The sequence below is a fragment of the Chelmon rostratus genome, chromosome 12, assembly GCF_017976325.1.
Source record: "Chelmon rostratus isolate fCheRos1 chromosome 12, fCheRos1.pri, whole genome shotgun sequence".
NCBI lineage: Eukaryota > Metazoa > Chordata > Actinopteri > Chaetodontiformes > Chaetodontidae > Chelmon > Chelmon rostratus.
In genome coordinates this window covers 20037382-20051858 of record NC_055669.1, presented here as the reverse complement: position 1 = coordinate 20051858, position 14477 = coordinate 20037382, and the positions used below count along the sequence as shown (strand labels likewise).

Here is a 14477-nt window from a genome sequence, read left to right as displayed (position 1 = left end):
GAGACTGCTGTTCATGTCCCTTCCCCTCCATCAAAAGGCGCTGTTGACTTTAAAAAAACGCCTATCCCTGGCACTCTAAATATGTCCTCTTGGGAGTCCCGTTCAGTTGTTTAGGCACGAGAATGTGTTTATTTCTAACAGAATGGCTGCGTCTTCAGCTGAACCGGGTGTGGTGTGTGTTTATCAGGCAGGGAGGGTCTAACAAAAAGAGTCCAACGACCTTTTTTGGAAGTGTAACAGCAACTCACTGGAGAATCCCTTTAAAGCGGCCACAATCACTGTGTTTAGATTAACAGTGCGTCACGTCTCTGAAGTGACACAGAACCAGGTGTGATGCTCGGCATTCTCCTGCTTTTACCACTTCACTGTTTTGGTTCACTCTCACTCTCAGCCTTGTTTCCGACTGCGGCAGGAGGCTGTCTTTCAGTGGAAAAAAGCTCTAAAAACCAACAGCACACTACCTGCTCTGCACCAGACAGCAGACAGAAAAGGTTAGCGACGAGCGGGTGATCAAAGTGGAGCGTTCAGCAGCTGAAGAGCCAGATGTTTCCCTCGGGAGTTGTTGGAGAGCAAAATGAGGATAAAAGGAGCGTGAATATTGGACTTACATTCAGACAAACACAGGATTCTTAATTAATTCCTATATATGTATATATATGCTATAAAAATATATTTATTCATTTTATTCCAGATGACTGTTGTCCTGCTTAAAGCAGGAAGACTAAGCAGTGAGACTCACTGATACAAATAATTTGCGAAACACTGTAATGCGGATGGTCAAGATTATTGTCTACATGTGTCTCTTTAATGTCTCAATGTGAGAAGCATGTGTCTCTACAAGAAGCGTCTTCTCAGGCTGGATGGAGAGCATGTGTGTGAGAGAAAGAGCGAATCCATGACTTGTCTAAAAATGTAAAGGTGTTTGAGTTCAAGTCTGCAAATGCGTGCATGCGTGTGCACGTGTGTGTGTGTGTGTGTGTATTAGCAGGTTTCAGAGCGTGAACCTCTCCTGGGGGACTTCCGCTGCTGCTGTTATTCTGTGCAGTGAGATGGAAAGCTTTTCCCAACATCTGCACAACATATCATCATGGCAAGTAAAAGGAGGACGCTGGGCTGAAGCTCTGCTCTGGAAGCGCCCCTGGATTTCACTTTATGGGACTTTTTTCCTCCCTGATATGCCCAGTTCAGTTAAGGAAACCTGAAAAACATCCCAAAATGCGATTCATTTATTGAACACTTTAAAACCGTAAAGGGAAAAATGTGGTGACACACTTCTCGTCAGAGCGAGAAACACTTGTTAGTACACTTGACGGCATTACTGGGATCATTAAAAAGCCACGCGAAGCTAGGGGCAGTAAATTTTTTGCAGCACCCAGTGAAGCGACAAATGCTTTACATCACACTATTACCGGGCCGTGAATGTGGTTAGAGCTGTCGTTTGACGCCCCTTCAGCCACGTGGATTTTTACGTTTCCAGAAGCAGTGAGTGTTGCAGCTTTGTGCTGAATGCAGCCCTGCTCGCTTTGTGTCTGCAGCACTATCTCCAGCAGTGAGACTAGCTGAGCTCCAGCGTGCCGTGCTCTGTCTGCACACCAGCAGCTCTTAAACCGAGCCGAGGTGTAAGAAGAGGTACATACAGCTTCTTATCCTTCCATCAGCTGCACGTTTTTTCCTCCACGTTTTTTGCTCCCCCTTCTCTTTTTCCACTCGCTCCCTCTGTGTTTTTCCTCATTTGCCCTGAACTACAGCAGCGCCCCCCCCTTCACCCTGATTTTCCTCATTTGTCATCAGCCAACACCGCACACCCACCTCTCATTCTTCTTCTTCTTCTTTTCTCTTTTACTCCTAACCTGCTGACCCCCTTTTCTTTTTATCTCTCGCTCATTCGTCCTTACTTTCTCCAGCCAACCCTCCAGCCCCCCCCCCCCCCCTTTCGCTACGATTCTTCCACTTTCCCATGACAGAAGCAGGGGCGGCTTCTCTCCTTTCACCTGCTCTCAGGGCTCGAGCTGTGAAAGGACGCTTTGTCCCCAAAACCCTTCATCGCCTCTGGAGGTATGTCCTGTGTTGTCCATACAGGAAAGGTCTTTGGTCTGACTGGAATTTTTGGGGGCCCATGGGAAAATGTGAGTGAGTTAGGGCCTTAACTTTCCTGACATCTCCTCCCACAGAGCACGATGCGTCATTAGGATGGAAACCTCATGCCAGGAATTCAAAAGAAACCTTAAAGCGGTGTTTTTATAATACCACCGCATCAAACGACGATGTGAAGAATGTGACACCGCTGGTCGAGATGAAGAGAATTATCGCCCAAATCTGCAGCTCCTCTCAGCTTTATGGAGCTTTATGGCAAGTTTCAAGTTTCTCACAACATAATTCTCACCTGTTTTCAGCAAAAAAAAAGCTCCAAAAAACTCCTGCACACGACCTGCTGAGCACCAAACAGCACACAGACACAGTTAGCGACGGGCTGGCAGCATTTTGCAACCAAAGAGCCAGATGTTTCCTTCCGGGGTTGTCTGAGACCAAAAGCAGATGAGTGATGATGTTGTTACGTGTCTGCTGAACGTAAATAAGCAACTGCTTGCTGAGAAGTTCACTGTTTCATCTCAGATCAATGTCATGGTGACAACGTTTCTGCTGCCCCAAAGTGGCCAAAAAAAGTTATTGCACATTTAAAGGCTGCATGAGGAGGATTTTCCAGAGAGGCAATGTATAGACTCATAAAGAGATGGGAGCTGATGAGATTTTATTGATACCCACAGCATTATTTGTAGGCTCAAGCAGGTTTTTAGTGACAACACAACAGTTTTATTATCTCTGACTGTGAACACAGTGTTTTCCTTCCTGTGCATCAAGCATTAAGGGGTTCTGCTGGTAGCCTGAGAGCTAACTGTAGCTAAGTCTGCATCATCTATCTATTTACAAAGCATTCATTTTTATTTAGGTTTTCTTAATTAAACAAAAAAAATCTACTAAGCCTGTCTGCATGGTGTCAATGTTATAGTAATACAGGGTATTTACCCTCAGTGACGGACATGCATGTAAAAAACACGGTATTCCCGGAGTTTAAACCCATGTTCCATAGAAAGATAGTTGGAATCATCATTTTACAGACGTTACAACCAGCACTGGTTGCCACGTGTTTTGCAACAGGCAACTGTAGAAAAACATGACGGCACTGATAAGCTCGGAGGCACATGGTCCCCCACCCCTCATCACTTACGACACACAAGTGTGCACCTATATTTTCTTATTTTGCTGTGTTCGGGAGGTTTCTGGGCATCAGGCTTTTGGGCAGTGGGTGCGTAGCCACCAGCCATTAACAGCATGTGAGGCAGGACTCTTTAAAAACAATAAAATAAAATAGTTTGAGCTGTTTTGACTGGAAATAGAGCAAAGCTTTACCTCAGCAAACGTCAGGTAATTTCATATTCACAATTAACTGGATTCAGCTTTTAATGTCCAAATAAAGCTTCACAAATGCAGCTTTTGATGCCTCTGAGCATGTGTTGGTCTGATTTTGTTGGCTTCAAAGAACAGCAGAGAACAGTGCTGCTACAGTTCACAGAGCATCCCAACCTAAGAACAAACCTGCACTGTAAAATTAGATCTTTATCCCTTTAGTCCTTATGTGTCGCCGACTGCACCCAGATGAGTTATTAGTGAGTGTTTCCACCACAAACGTGTCAGGGCCCCTTCACTTTTACAAGCCGGCGACCCACAGACTCACTGGGGGGAGCGACCCGGAACGAAACCCAGTAAGGCAGGGCAGATGTCTGTTTGACACACTCTCCGCAGGGGGGGGACTGGAGGGGCAGGAGCTGGGTCAGATAGTAAGCAGGTGGGATGAGGCGTGATGAGGCACACCGGGCCTTATTTACAAAAGCTTTCAGCGCACACAAACCAACAGTCTGGCATTTACTGCCCTCTTTCACGCAGTGCCCCCGCAGGGACGCGGGGACATACGTTTTTATGTTGTTCGCTGTGGAAGCTGGACCCTCTGGATGCTACTTTGCTGCAGTTTTGTTGTATGTGTTGAGCGACAATGCAGAATGCAATCGATAATGCAGAAGATGTTGTTCACAGAACTCCTCCCAATTATATGATAAATCAAAAGCTAATTAATTAATTTAAATATGAACAAAGAAATTATATCCACATACCAGTACATACAAATTTTAGTATACTTACTTAAGGGAAAGATGTTGTTATAGGACGGTTAACACAGAATCATGCACAGTGTGTATATGCTGTTTTAAATGGAGCAGTTTCTCTCAAGAACCATTGGGGGAGCTGTTGTTATATGAAAGTACTTCCCACCACTGTTATAACATGCTGCCTAGAGTTGTATAGTAACTGACATCAGACTGGCAGTGATAATGTACCAGTGTCATGAGGAGGCTTTCAGGACTGTTAACATGACTCCACATTTGGACAGAATTAGCGTGATTTTAATCCCTTGTTTGAATTGTCTTCATTCTTTATATGAGTCTGAAATAGGCTGCTGTTTGTGTAAAAATACTAATAATAAATGCACATTAATTTCTTTTCTTCTGACTGCACTGAAGCTAAATATTTCTTCAGTACTGAGTGGTTGTTTAGGGTGACAAACTCTGCAAATGACCACACAGCATTGATATTACACCAAAATAAGGAAAAATGAAATGGTTTTTATGTTATATGGACCAAGCATGAAGACATATAACATGTTTCCCAAAAAGTCAGACAAACACATACAGAAAAAGGGACACAGACTGTAACATCAGCTTATGTATGGTTCGGGTCAGTCAGACCTCAGAGAGGTTAGTCCTCTTATTAACAAACTGTTATAAAACTCCAATAAAAGAAATTTGCATTTGGGATTTGGGAGGAATAGTGGTGCATGAGCTGATTCAAAACATATGAAAACCCACTGTATTTAAACAGCATTTACATCTGCAGTCTCTGAGAGTCCAGTAACTGCTGCTTCAAACGTTCATGTAGTGTTGCATTCATGCTGCTGTCAATGGGTAAGTTAGTATTCAGTACTAACTAGTAGCAAAACCACACAAAAATACCCATTACCAGTAAAAGTCCTGCATTCAAATACCTTACTGAACAAAGTACAGTAGCAAGTATTAAAAGGAAATTTTCTTGGTAGTATCAGAAGAAAAAAGTACTCACTCAAATAGCACCATTTAGAGCCCAATGTTTTTATTTGAACATCATCTGTTATCACTTATTCATACATGTAAGCAGTATTTTAATGTTGTCAAGGTAGAGCTAATTGTAGCAGCTTCATAAACCGTACTTTCATCTGCAGTGATACAGAATTTATGAACTGATTCGACGTTTCACATCTCCAATCTTTGACTGTAAAGTACATTGGTTGAATAAATGTGGTGGAGGAAAGAGGCCAATGCATTCCTCTAAAATACCTAACTCATTCATTCTGTTGATTTTCATTCATAATAGAACAGAGTGGAAGCATAAGGAACTGTTGAATATCATACAATCTGACCAGTGAAGTGCTCATCTGATCATCACATTATTAATGTCTCTCCCGAGCTGACCCGGACTGCCAGCATGACCCTTTACCCACATACATACATACATACATACATAAGGCAGGGTCTCACTGGAGCCTCTCGTGGGAAAATGCTTGTGTTTTGTCAGGGCTGCTCTACTCACCTTGTTTTACATAACAAAGTTGGCCTCATATACAGCTCGAGTGTCTTTCTATCTTATCTGTATTGGTTTTTGCGGATGAGAAGCAGATAACGACACTGTGAAGTTATACAAGGATGTTTTGCAACTGCTGCACCTCTGACGTGTTTTTTTAGTGTGTGTGTGTGTGTGTGTGTGTGCGTGTGTGTGTGTGTGTGTGTGTGTGTGTGTGTGTATGGGAGACAACATCAGTAATGTAAATCTGACCACTGCTATGATCATTTGGCTGAATCTGTTCTATAACTCTCAGTTATTGTGGAAATGGGCACATGTGCACATGCCTTATTTCCACTCTCACAATTTCCCATATATTGATGCAGAGACTTTGTTAAGCATCTGGTTGCATATCAACTCTCGTGCCTGCTCCGCCTCTCAAGTATGCCTGAGGTGTGAACATCCTTCTTTTATTAATGCTAGTTCACGTGTGGGAAATGGTGCAAACATGTTTTTTGTGTGCACACACGAGTCATACATCAGACCGTTATTGGTCATATGCAATCTTCAGCTTGTCCCACAGATGTTGCCCCTTTGTGTTTTTAACAGAAAAAGACAAGCAAGAGCACATCTCCCAGTAGTGGCCTCCTTTTACTGTACGTTTTAGGCCTGATTTTAAGGTGTTAATGTTTGCCTACAAATCATTAAATGGGCTAGCTCCAACCTATCTCTCTGACCTTTTACAACCACATGCACCATCAAGCTCTCTCAGCTCAGCTGACCAGTTGCTTCTGGTTGTCCCATGATCGGGGCTGAAGCACAGAGGAGACTCTGGAACAAATGGCCTCTGTATGTTTGGCTGACCCCCCACACTGCCTGGTTTTAAATCCCATCTTAAAACACATTTTTATCGATTGGCTTTTAACTATGAGAATAGTTGTTGTTTTTGCTGTTTTATGGTACAGCATTTTTTATTCAACTGCTGTTGTTTTTTGATGTGCTTTATAAATAAAGTTGGATTTGACTGGTTCTGGCTTCAGGTGTAAGACCTGATGAGTGGATCATAGAACCTCAATTTCTTGTCAGCAATTTTGGCATAATTTTGTACACATTGTGAGTGGTACACCAAGGAATACTTTATGTTTCCATACAAAGATTTTGCATTCAGAATGACATAAAAATGTGACATAGATACACTATTTCCCTCCTGGACAATAGCTGAACTCACTGTTATTGGTGATATTCATCATTTAGGACTATTTGTGAAATTCATATCGAGGACAGTCACTTCACATGTTTGATTCGTTATAAACTTAAAATATGCGGAACGTAAAGAGAAACTGCTCTGCGACACGTAGGCCCAATCCCCCAATAAACACACACACACATCACATAAAAAAAACTAATACAGAATCTAAATGAACCTGCCTTAGCTTTTTATTTGTTTTTCCCAAAATAGATCGCTCCAGATCAATGTTTTGCAACTCCGTTTTGTAACTCAGGGTAAGTTTAAACTGGCTGTTGCAGAACCATACGGTTATTGAACTGAATAAACAAGCAGGATAAAACTGAACGTCCATAGTGTTAGAGGTAAGATGTTTAAGACACTAGTTTCATGTTTTTACATCTGAATCAGTGCAGGAGGAATTTTACAAATCACTGAAGATGGTTGTTATTTATATATCTCTATCTATATCTATATATAGAGACTTATTTTTGTGGGCTGGTGCTGCTGCTGAATCTTGGTGTTTGCTGAGTATGCGTTTCAGTTAGTTTTGACCTGCAGAGAGCAGAACGTTCAGTGTTAACAGATACGTTGCTGTCAGAAAATGAATAAGAAAGCATTAGGACCTTGGCGCATATCCTCAAAGCTATTTTTTTTAGTAGTTTTGAAACAAGGCAGGAAGCCGTGAGAAAGAAGCACCTGTTTAACCTCCTTGCTGATATTTGCCAGTCTCTCATTGGTCCAGGCGAGAGAGAAAATGAGCATAAATAGTGGCAGCGAGGCAGCAGGTGAGTGTGGTTTTCTCTCTCATCCAGGGAAAGCATGAAGCTGTTCATTCTGGTGGCTTTGTTCGGGCTCGGCCTCGCCCAGCACAACCCTCACACCAAGCACGGCAGGACCGCCATCGTCCACCTGTTTGAGTGGCGCTGGGCGGACATCGCTGCAGAGTGTGAACGCTACTTGGCTCCCAATGGCTTTGGTGGAGTTCAGGTATGTATGGCTGAACATGGGTGGGTAGCTTTTAAATCTAGAGGAGGAGGGCGATACCTTATTTCAAGATCTAAAAAGAAGGGGTCAGATTTTTCAAAAAAGCTGTCATTTGGAAAATTGACAGCTTGATTCTCTTCTGTTTAGGCTGTGATAACATACAAACTCAGAATACAGATCTTTCCATTTATACAACCTTTAACAGTAGTGTCTCTTTTTCATCCGTCTCCTACACATTACATTTCATGGGCTACTCTGGTGATTTAGTGTTGCACCTTAAACTTGGAGGACTCTCAGGAGATACGTTAATAAAAAGAAACAGCAGAAAAAGAGATATACTGGGTTGATATGGATTAAGCTGCAGAACACTACATTTCCCACAATGCAATCAGCCTTCAGTTCTTTTTAAGTTTAGACAACTCCTCCAGAGATGCACGTACAGCTGAGTAGTATTCATTGTGATGAACTTCATATGTCAAATCGCTGGAGTGCACCTTTAATAACAAATTTTTCACTCAGTAAAAACCCATTTAACAACAATCTGCTGTCTGCAGACAGTTCCTGTATTAAAGGTGAGAGTTACCGTCTTCGTTCTCTTCCCTCAGATCTCCCCTCCAAATGAGCACATCAGGCTCGACAATCCCTGGAGGCCTTGGTGGCAGAGATACCAGCCAATCGGCTACAACCTGTGCTCCAGATCCGGCAATGAGAACGAGCTGAGAGACATGATTACCAGATGCAACAACGTTGGGGTAAAATACTGCAACAGTGAATTAGAGACAGGCCCACGGAACAATGTTCTTCTATGTTTGACAGCACCTCGTAGTAGTAGTTCCTTGACCAGCAACATAACAGTAAACCAGCAGTGAGCAGTGCAGCTATGCCACTTTCCTCTGACCTTAGGATGAACTGTAGGTGCTAAGAAAAGGAGTGAAAGTGCAGAAGGGAGGTGTTGATTGGTTTTGTTGCACCTACAATACTGTATTTACCCACAGGTCAACATCTATGTGGACGCTGTCATCAACCACATGTGTGGCTCCGGGGGTGGAGAGGGAACCCACTCTGCATGTGGAAGCTGGTTCAGTGCTGGGAGGGAGGACTTCCCTACTGTCCCCTTTTCCCGGTCGGACTTCAATGACCAGAAATGCAGGACTGGCAGCGGCAATATTGAGAGCTATGGCGATGCCAATCAGGTAATCAATGTCCTCAGAAACACTGATGGAACAGCAGAGTTTTAACTTTTTACCATTACCTGGCCCATTTTCGGACTTGTAAAACTTTGCTCTTGCCACTCCAGGTGCGTGACTGTCGTCTGGTCGGTCTGCTGGACCTCGCCCTGGAGAAAGATTACGTCAGGAGCAAGGTGGCCGACTTCATGAACAAGCTGATTGACATGGGTGTGGCTGGATTCAGAGTGGATGCCTGCAAGCACATGTGGCCCGGTGACCTGTCCGCTGTCTATGGACGTCTGCACAACCTCAACACCAAGTGGTTCGCCGCTGGCTCCAGACCCTTCATCTTCCAGGAGGTGGGTTTTTCAAAATGTTCTTTTAGAAGCTTGCTCAATTTCCACACAACCAACACATTTCACTAAATACGTATGCTGTAGTGTTAAGGACAAACAGTGCAGATGCATACATCATCACTTCAGCTCACCCCTGCGGCTGATAGTTGTATTTTACTGGTATCTCACTGAAACCAAAGGCTGGATGGAGTTCTGACTTGGTTTGCAGGAAAACATACAGTAAAAAAAAACTAATAAAAAAAAAAACACTGCTGCCAGTGAAACCGATTTGCATTCAGGCTCATGATTGAACATGCCCCAGCTGAAATCTACATGCAAGCATGTGATTAGATGAGCTCTAACCGCCCACATGACCAGTATTTATGACCGAAAACAGCAGTCGGCAGAGCCGTGGGAAAACGAGCGCAGAAATCAAGATGACAAACACAAACACGTGCACGGGAGCAGATGTTAATATTCACAGTAGATGACAAGGAGGTAAACACAGGTAAGACTGAAACTGTAAAAAAACTGAAAACACCGAGGCAGTACGCCACAAAAGCAGCCTGTGATCTAAAAAAAAAAAAAAAAAAGTGCACTCACTAACAGCATGGATGTTTAACAGTGGAAACGTGGTTCTTGTTAGGGCCGAATCAAAACATCTTACTTGTTAAATTACTCCACAAATCACTGACATGGTGCTGTTAATCTAAACCATACCTGCTACGAATAGTATGGATGATGTGAATTATGTGTTGATTTCCCTCTAGGTTATTGATCTGGGAGGCGAACCCATCGGCTCTCGAGAGTATTTCCATCTGGGAAGGGTGACTGAGTTCAAATATGGTGCCAAACTGGGAACTGTCTTCAGGAAATGGAACGGCGAGAAGCTGAGTTACACCAAGTATGTGCATTTCTGTTGGTGTGCCTAAATCACACATCCAATTGATGTGTTAGAATATTTATTTAACCATGAGATAGCTTGTGTGTTTCACAAATGTACTCATCTTTGATAAATCTGTATTCTTGCGTGCAGGACCTGGGGAGAGGGATGGGGTTTCATGCCCAACGGCAATGCCCTTGTCTTCGTCGACAACCACGACAACCAGAGAGGCCACGGCGCTGGTGGTGCATCCATCGTTACCTTCTGGGACTCCAGGCTCTACAAGATGGCTGTGGGCTACATGTTGGCCCACCCTTACGGAGTAACCAGGGTGATGTCTAGCTTCCGCTGGAACCGCAACTTTGTCAATGGAAAGGTAGAGTCTCTTTTAAGTAGAAATAATGACAAAGTGCCATGTGTAGTGTGCATTTGGATTCATTTTTTCTTTGCTGAACTCATTCGTCCGTTATTATCTTACAGGATCAGAATGACTGGATGGGCCCTCCCAGCCACGGCGATGGATCCACCAAGGCTGTTCCCATCAACGCTGACCAGACTTGTGGAGACGGATGGGTGTGTGAGCACAGATGGCGTCAGATCAAGTGAGTCCTCAGAGAGCAAGAGGCAGGGAACTGTTGATCTTACACACAGAGCTCATTCACTTCTGCCTGGTCGTATGGGCGTAGAAACCATACAAATTATGCATTTAATTTAATTGTGTCACATCTGTCCTTTAGGAACATGGTTGCTTTCCGCAACGTGGTCAACGGACAGCCTCACTCCAACTGGTGGGACAATCAGAGCAACCAGGTTGCCTTTGGACGTGGTAACCGCGGTTTCATTGTCTTCAACAACGATGACTGGTAAGGATTTTTATTACTAATTTAAATCACGCAATATCCAGATTAAACAAGCATACAGGACTGAATGCAGATGCATTTCAACATCCTGCAGACTGAAAGATTGAAGATTGAACACCATCAGTAACAAATGTTCATTGGATTTCTGGCTTGTAATACACACAAACAAAAACTTCCACCAAATAATGAATACATTTCTCTCCTTTAGTTTCTGCAGAAACTACAGCAAAATAAGTTCTTCATTCTACAGTTTCATTGTGAGATTGCAGGTTTCTTAAAAACAGTGTGTACCCTGTCTTCACCTTCAGGAACCTGGATGTCACCCTGAACACCGGCATGCCTGGTGGCACCTACTGTGACGTCATTTCCGGCCAGAAGGAGGGAAGCAGGTGCACTGGGAAGCAGATCACTGTTGGAGGCGACGGCCGCGCCCACTTCTGGATTAGCAACACTGATGAGGACCCCTTCGTTGCTATTCATGCTGACTCTAAGCTGTAAAAACTTCCTGCAAAGATGCAAATAAACCTTTCTTTCCAACTTGAATGATGATCTTGATTTGATGAATCTGATTATTTTCCACGGTTTTGTTTTTGTCCACTTTAAAGTTGGAGTGTTGCAACAGTTATGTCACTTCAAAAACATGCATGGGAATGTTTGGTAATTTACTTTTCTACTGAGGTTATGCACTAAAATCACTGTACGTGCACATCACAACAGTCACTCCCTCCAAAGTGGAAAATACAAAACTACAGCAGGAAAATACAGCATCTGCCATTGATGCATTCACATGGAAAAAGGGTTAAAAAGAGTCAACAATACTCCTGATAACTTTGTAAAGGCTTGTTGTGCCATCAGCTGTTCTCCCCATTCACAGCAGCTGTCATGTGAAGAGAGTTGTCTCATATGCAAAGTGATGTCAATGCATACAGTCTACACTTTCAAACTTAAAGGGCAACATACATGAATCACCCATATGCAGGAAATCTGTCCATCTGTTGGTAAAATGTGGTTGGATCAGACATGAGGAACTATATGATGACACTGTTTGACTGTCATCCCTTCAAAAGGGAGTGTTTTTCACACTTCAGCATCCTTTAAAGCCCTTCCAGTGACGACTGTCGTGCTGCCATCTAGAGAGGTTACTCAGTATGTGAAAGGCTAATAGGCTGTCAGAGACTTTCAACACAAAAGACTTCCAGCATAAACTGTAAAAATGACCAGAACAGTAATTAACTTCTCAATTTATTAACCTGAGGTTGAAAACAAGGCTTGACTTTTTAACATTTTCCTATAAGTGTAGTGTCGTTTGCACGGCATGCCCCTTGCCTTTGTCAGCAATGCTATAACATTGTAAGTAGTAAGATAGTTAGCCAGACATGCTAATGTTTGCAGCTTACACTGATGAGCCCATTCCCTCCACTGTTGCTCGTGTGTTTGTGTAACGGCTGGAGACTCTTTACATGTTGTGTACAGTGCAGCAACATTCAGAGAAATGCATGCATGCTGTGCATGGATCAGACGCTCACTGCTCGGGAGTAATTTAACCAATGGTCAGCTGATGTTGTTTAATCAGACGGCTACACGGCCAGTGAGTGTCCTGAACAAGAGCTGCGATGCCGTCGAGTGTCCTTCCTCTATTGTGTATTCTTCTCCTCCACTGGGACGACTGCTTGCCATCACACTGCAGCCACTTCAGTTTCACCTGAGTGCAACGCTGGCATCCGTCATTAGGGCAGCGTTGGGGCCCAGAGGGCCAGTGAGCCAAATCTTCCACCCTCACTTCCTCCGTCTCTCCGCCTGTCTCCCTGTCCCGTCACCCTGGCTTCCTCCCTGTCCCTTCCCGGCCCACCTACTGAGCCACTGTCAGCAGCGCTGGACCGGTGACACTGGAGTGCTAGCCACCAGAGGTGAGACAGCAAGGGTGACGCCTGACAGAACACTCAGCTCATCTCCGTTGTCATGGCAACGTGACCCATGAGCAGAGAAAAACCTGGGAAATTCTTTAATGTCTCATGGATAGAATAAGACATATCGATAAATGAAGAAGAGAAGACAGGTCACATGGTTTGCAATGTGTCCTTGCAGTTCGCATATAGAAATCCACCTCAGAGTGTCAGTCCAGTCGTGCAGATTATAGCAGAAAGTAGTAACATATAGGTTATACCGCACAGCAAGTCTAAAACATCACACTCTTTGCAGTCTTCTAAAGTTGTGGATTGGGGTTTAATTTAAAGCACTCCTTTGCATTTGATGAAACGTCCACAAAATGTGTGAGCGGGAAAGTCAGAGTGACGGAAAGGGCAGGAGAAGGATGGAAGGAGACCTTAACATCGGACCAGCCTCCACATATTGCAACTGCTAAATTATTGACCCTCTCTCCATCTTTTGGTCCGGCAGCTGTGAGGGCCTGTACCTTCCGATTAGCTGCAGAGATGTCAGCACAGCAGACCGGGGTCTTTGGTCCTGTCGTCCTCACTGATGCTTTGTGACATGGCTGACAACGTTGTCCCCATCCTGTTTCATATTTCATATGGTGCACCAGACCTGCCTGTCACATCACCCAAGGAGAAAGACAGTCGTCAACTTAAAGACGAAGACTGTTCAGCTGATCTATTCAGCTGCCTCACGCCGCTCGGAGGAAGTCAGAGACGGCGGTCATTTTCATCATAATCAGTTTAAATATAATACATTTATGAATGGCAAATTCATTCTCAAGCCAAAATAGTTAAGTTTCTGTTTGAACACAGTTTGAACAGAGAACACAGAGATTGACTGGCTTTATTAAACTATAATAATGATGGCTGTTTGGCTGCTGAATTTTCCGCAGACAGCTGTTGCAGGAGTCATGAACACAACATTTGACTCCTTTGAGCAATGTGGTACCTGAGAAACATTCAGCTTCATACCACATGGGGGCAGTATTGAAGCAAGAACTATGAAACATAAGCTTTTCCAAAACCTGGATTAAAAAGGTCCATGAGACATTTTGCTCTCTGTGAAATTTATTTCATAAGTTGAAATGAAATGCAGAATTATTCAAGATGTGAAAGAATTCATGATTGATGTTTAATTCTACAGATTAATCTTAAATTATATATACAGTATATGATTATATACTGTCACTGACAGTACCCTGCCTTCAGTGAATGCCAATGAAAGCAGTCCATTGTTTATTTGTGTGATATTAACACTATATTTTTCATCTTATCATTCTGAAGAAGAAATCATTGCAGGGAGGTATTGATCCCTCACTCGTGACAGAGTCTTCATCCATTTTCTGGTCACTGGTGAGTCTCGTCAAGCCTCCTGCTTCCTCGCCCGATAGCTGTCACATCATATCTCTGTCACCACATCTACAAACAGGCCACCTTTAAG

At 43.5% G+C, this 14477-nt stretch overlaps 1 protein-coding gene across 1 annotated transcript; it reads left to right on the top strand.

Moving 5' to 3' along the window:
- The first annotated feature begins 7690 nt into the window (after nt 1-7690).
- Nucleotides 7691-11600, top strand: amy2a (amylase alpha 2A). Its single transcript, XM_041948635.1, has 9 exons — nt 7691-7858; nt 8461-8607; nt 8851-9048; nt 9153-9383; nt 10130-10263; nt 10396-10618; nt 10723-10844; nt 10980-11105; nt 11411-11600. Exons 1-9 carry the CDS (start codon nt 7691-7693, stop codon nt 11598-11600), a joined length of 1539 nt encoding a protein of 512 aa, XP_041804569.1.
- The last annotated feature ends 2877 nt before the right edge of the window (nt 11601-14477 follow it).

What these genes read in the sequence shown, in the direction of transcription:
- amy2a (XM_041948635.1), top strand. Translation starts at nt 7,691, where the DNA reads ATGAAGCTGTTCATTCTGGTGGCTTTGTTCGGGCTCGGCCTCGCCCAG. An exon ending in GACCCTTCATCTTCCAGGAG is followed by an intron (nt 9,384 to 10,129) that starts GTGGGTTTTTCA and finishes ATTTCCCTCTAG; the next exon opens with GTTATTGATCTGGGAGGCGA. An exon ending in GCAACTTTGTCAATGGAAAG is followed by an intron (nt 10,619 to 10,722) that starts GTAGAGTCTCTT and finishes ATTATCTTACAG; the next exon opens with GATCAGAATGACTGGATGGG.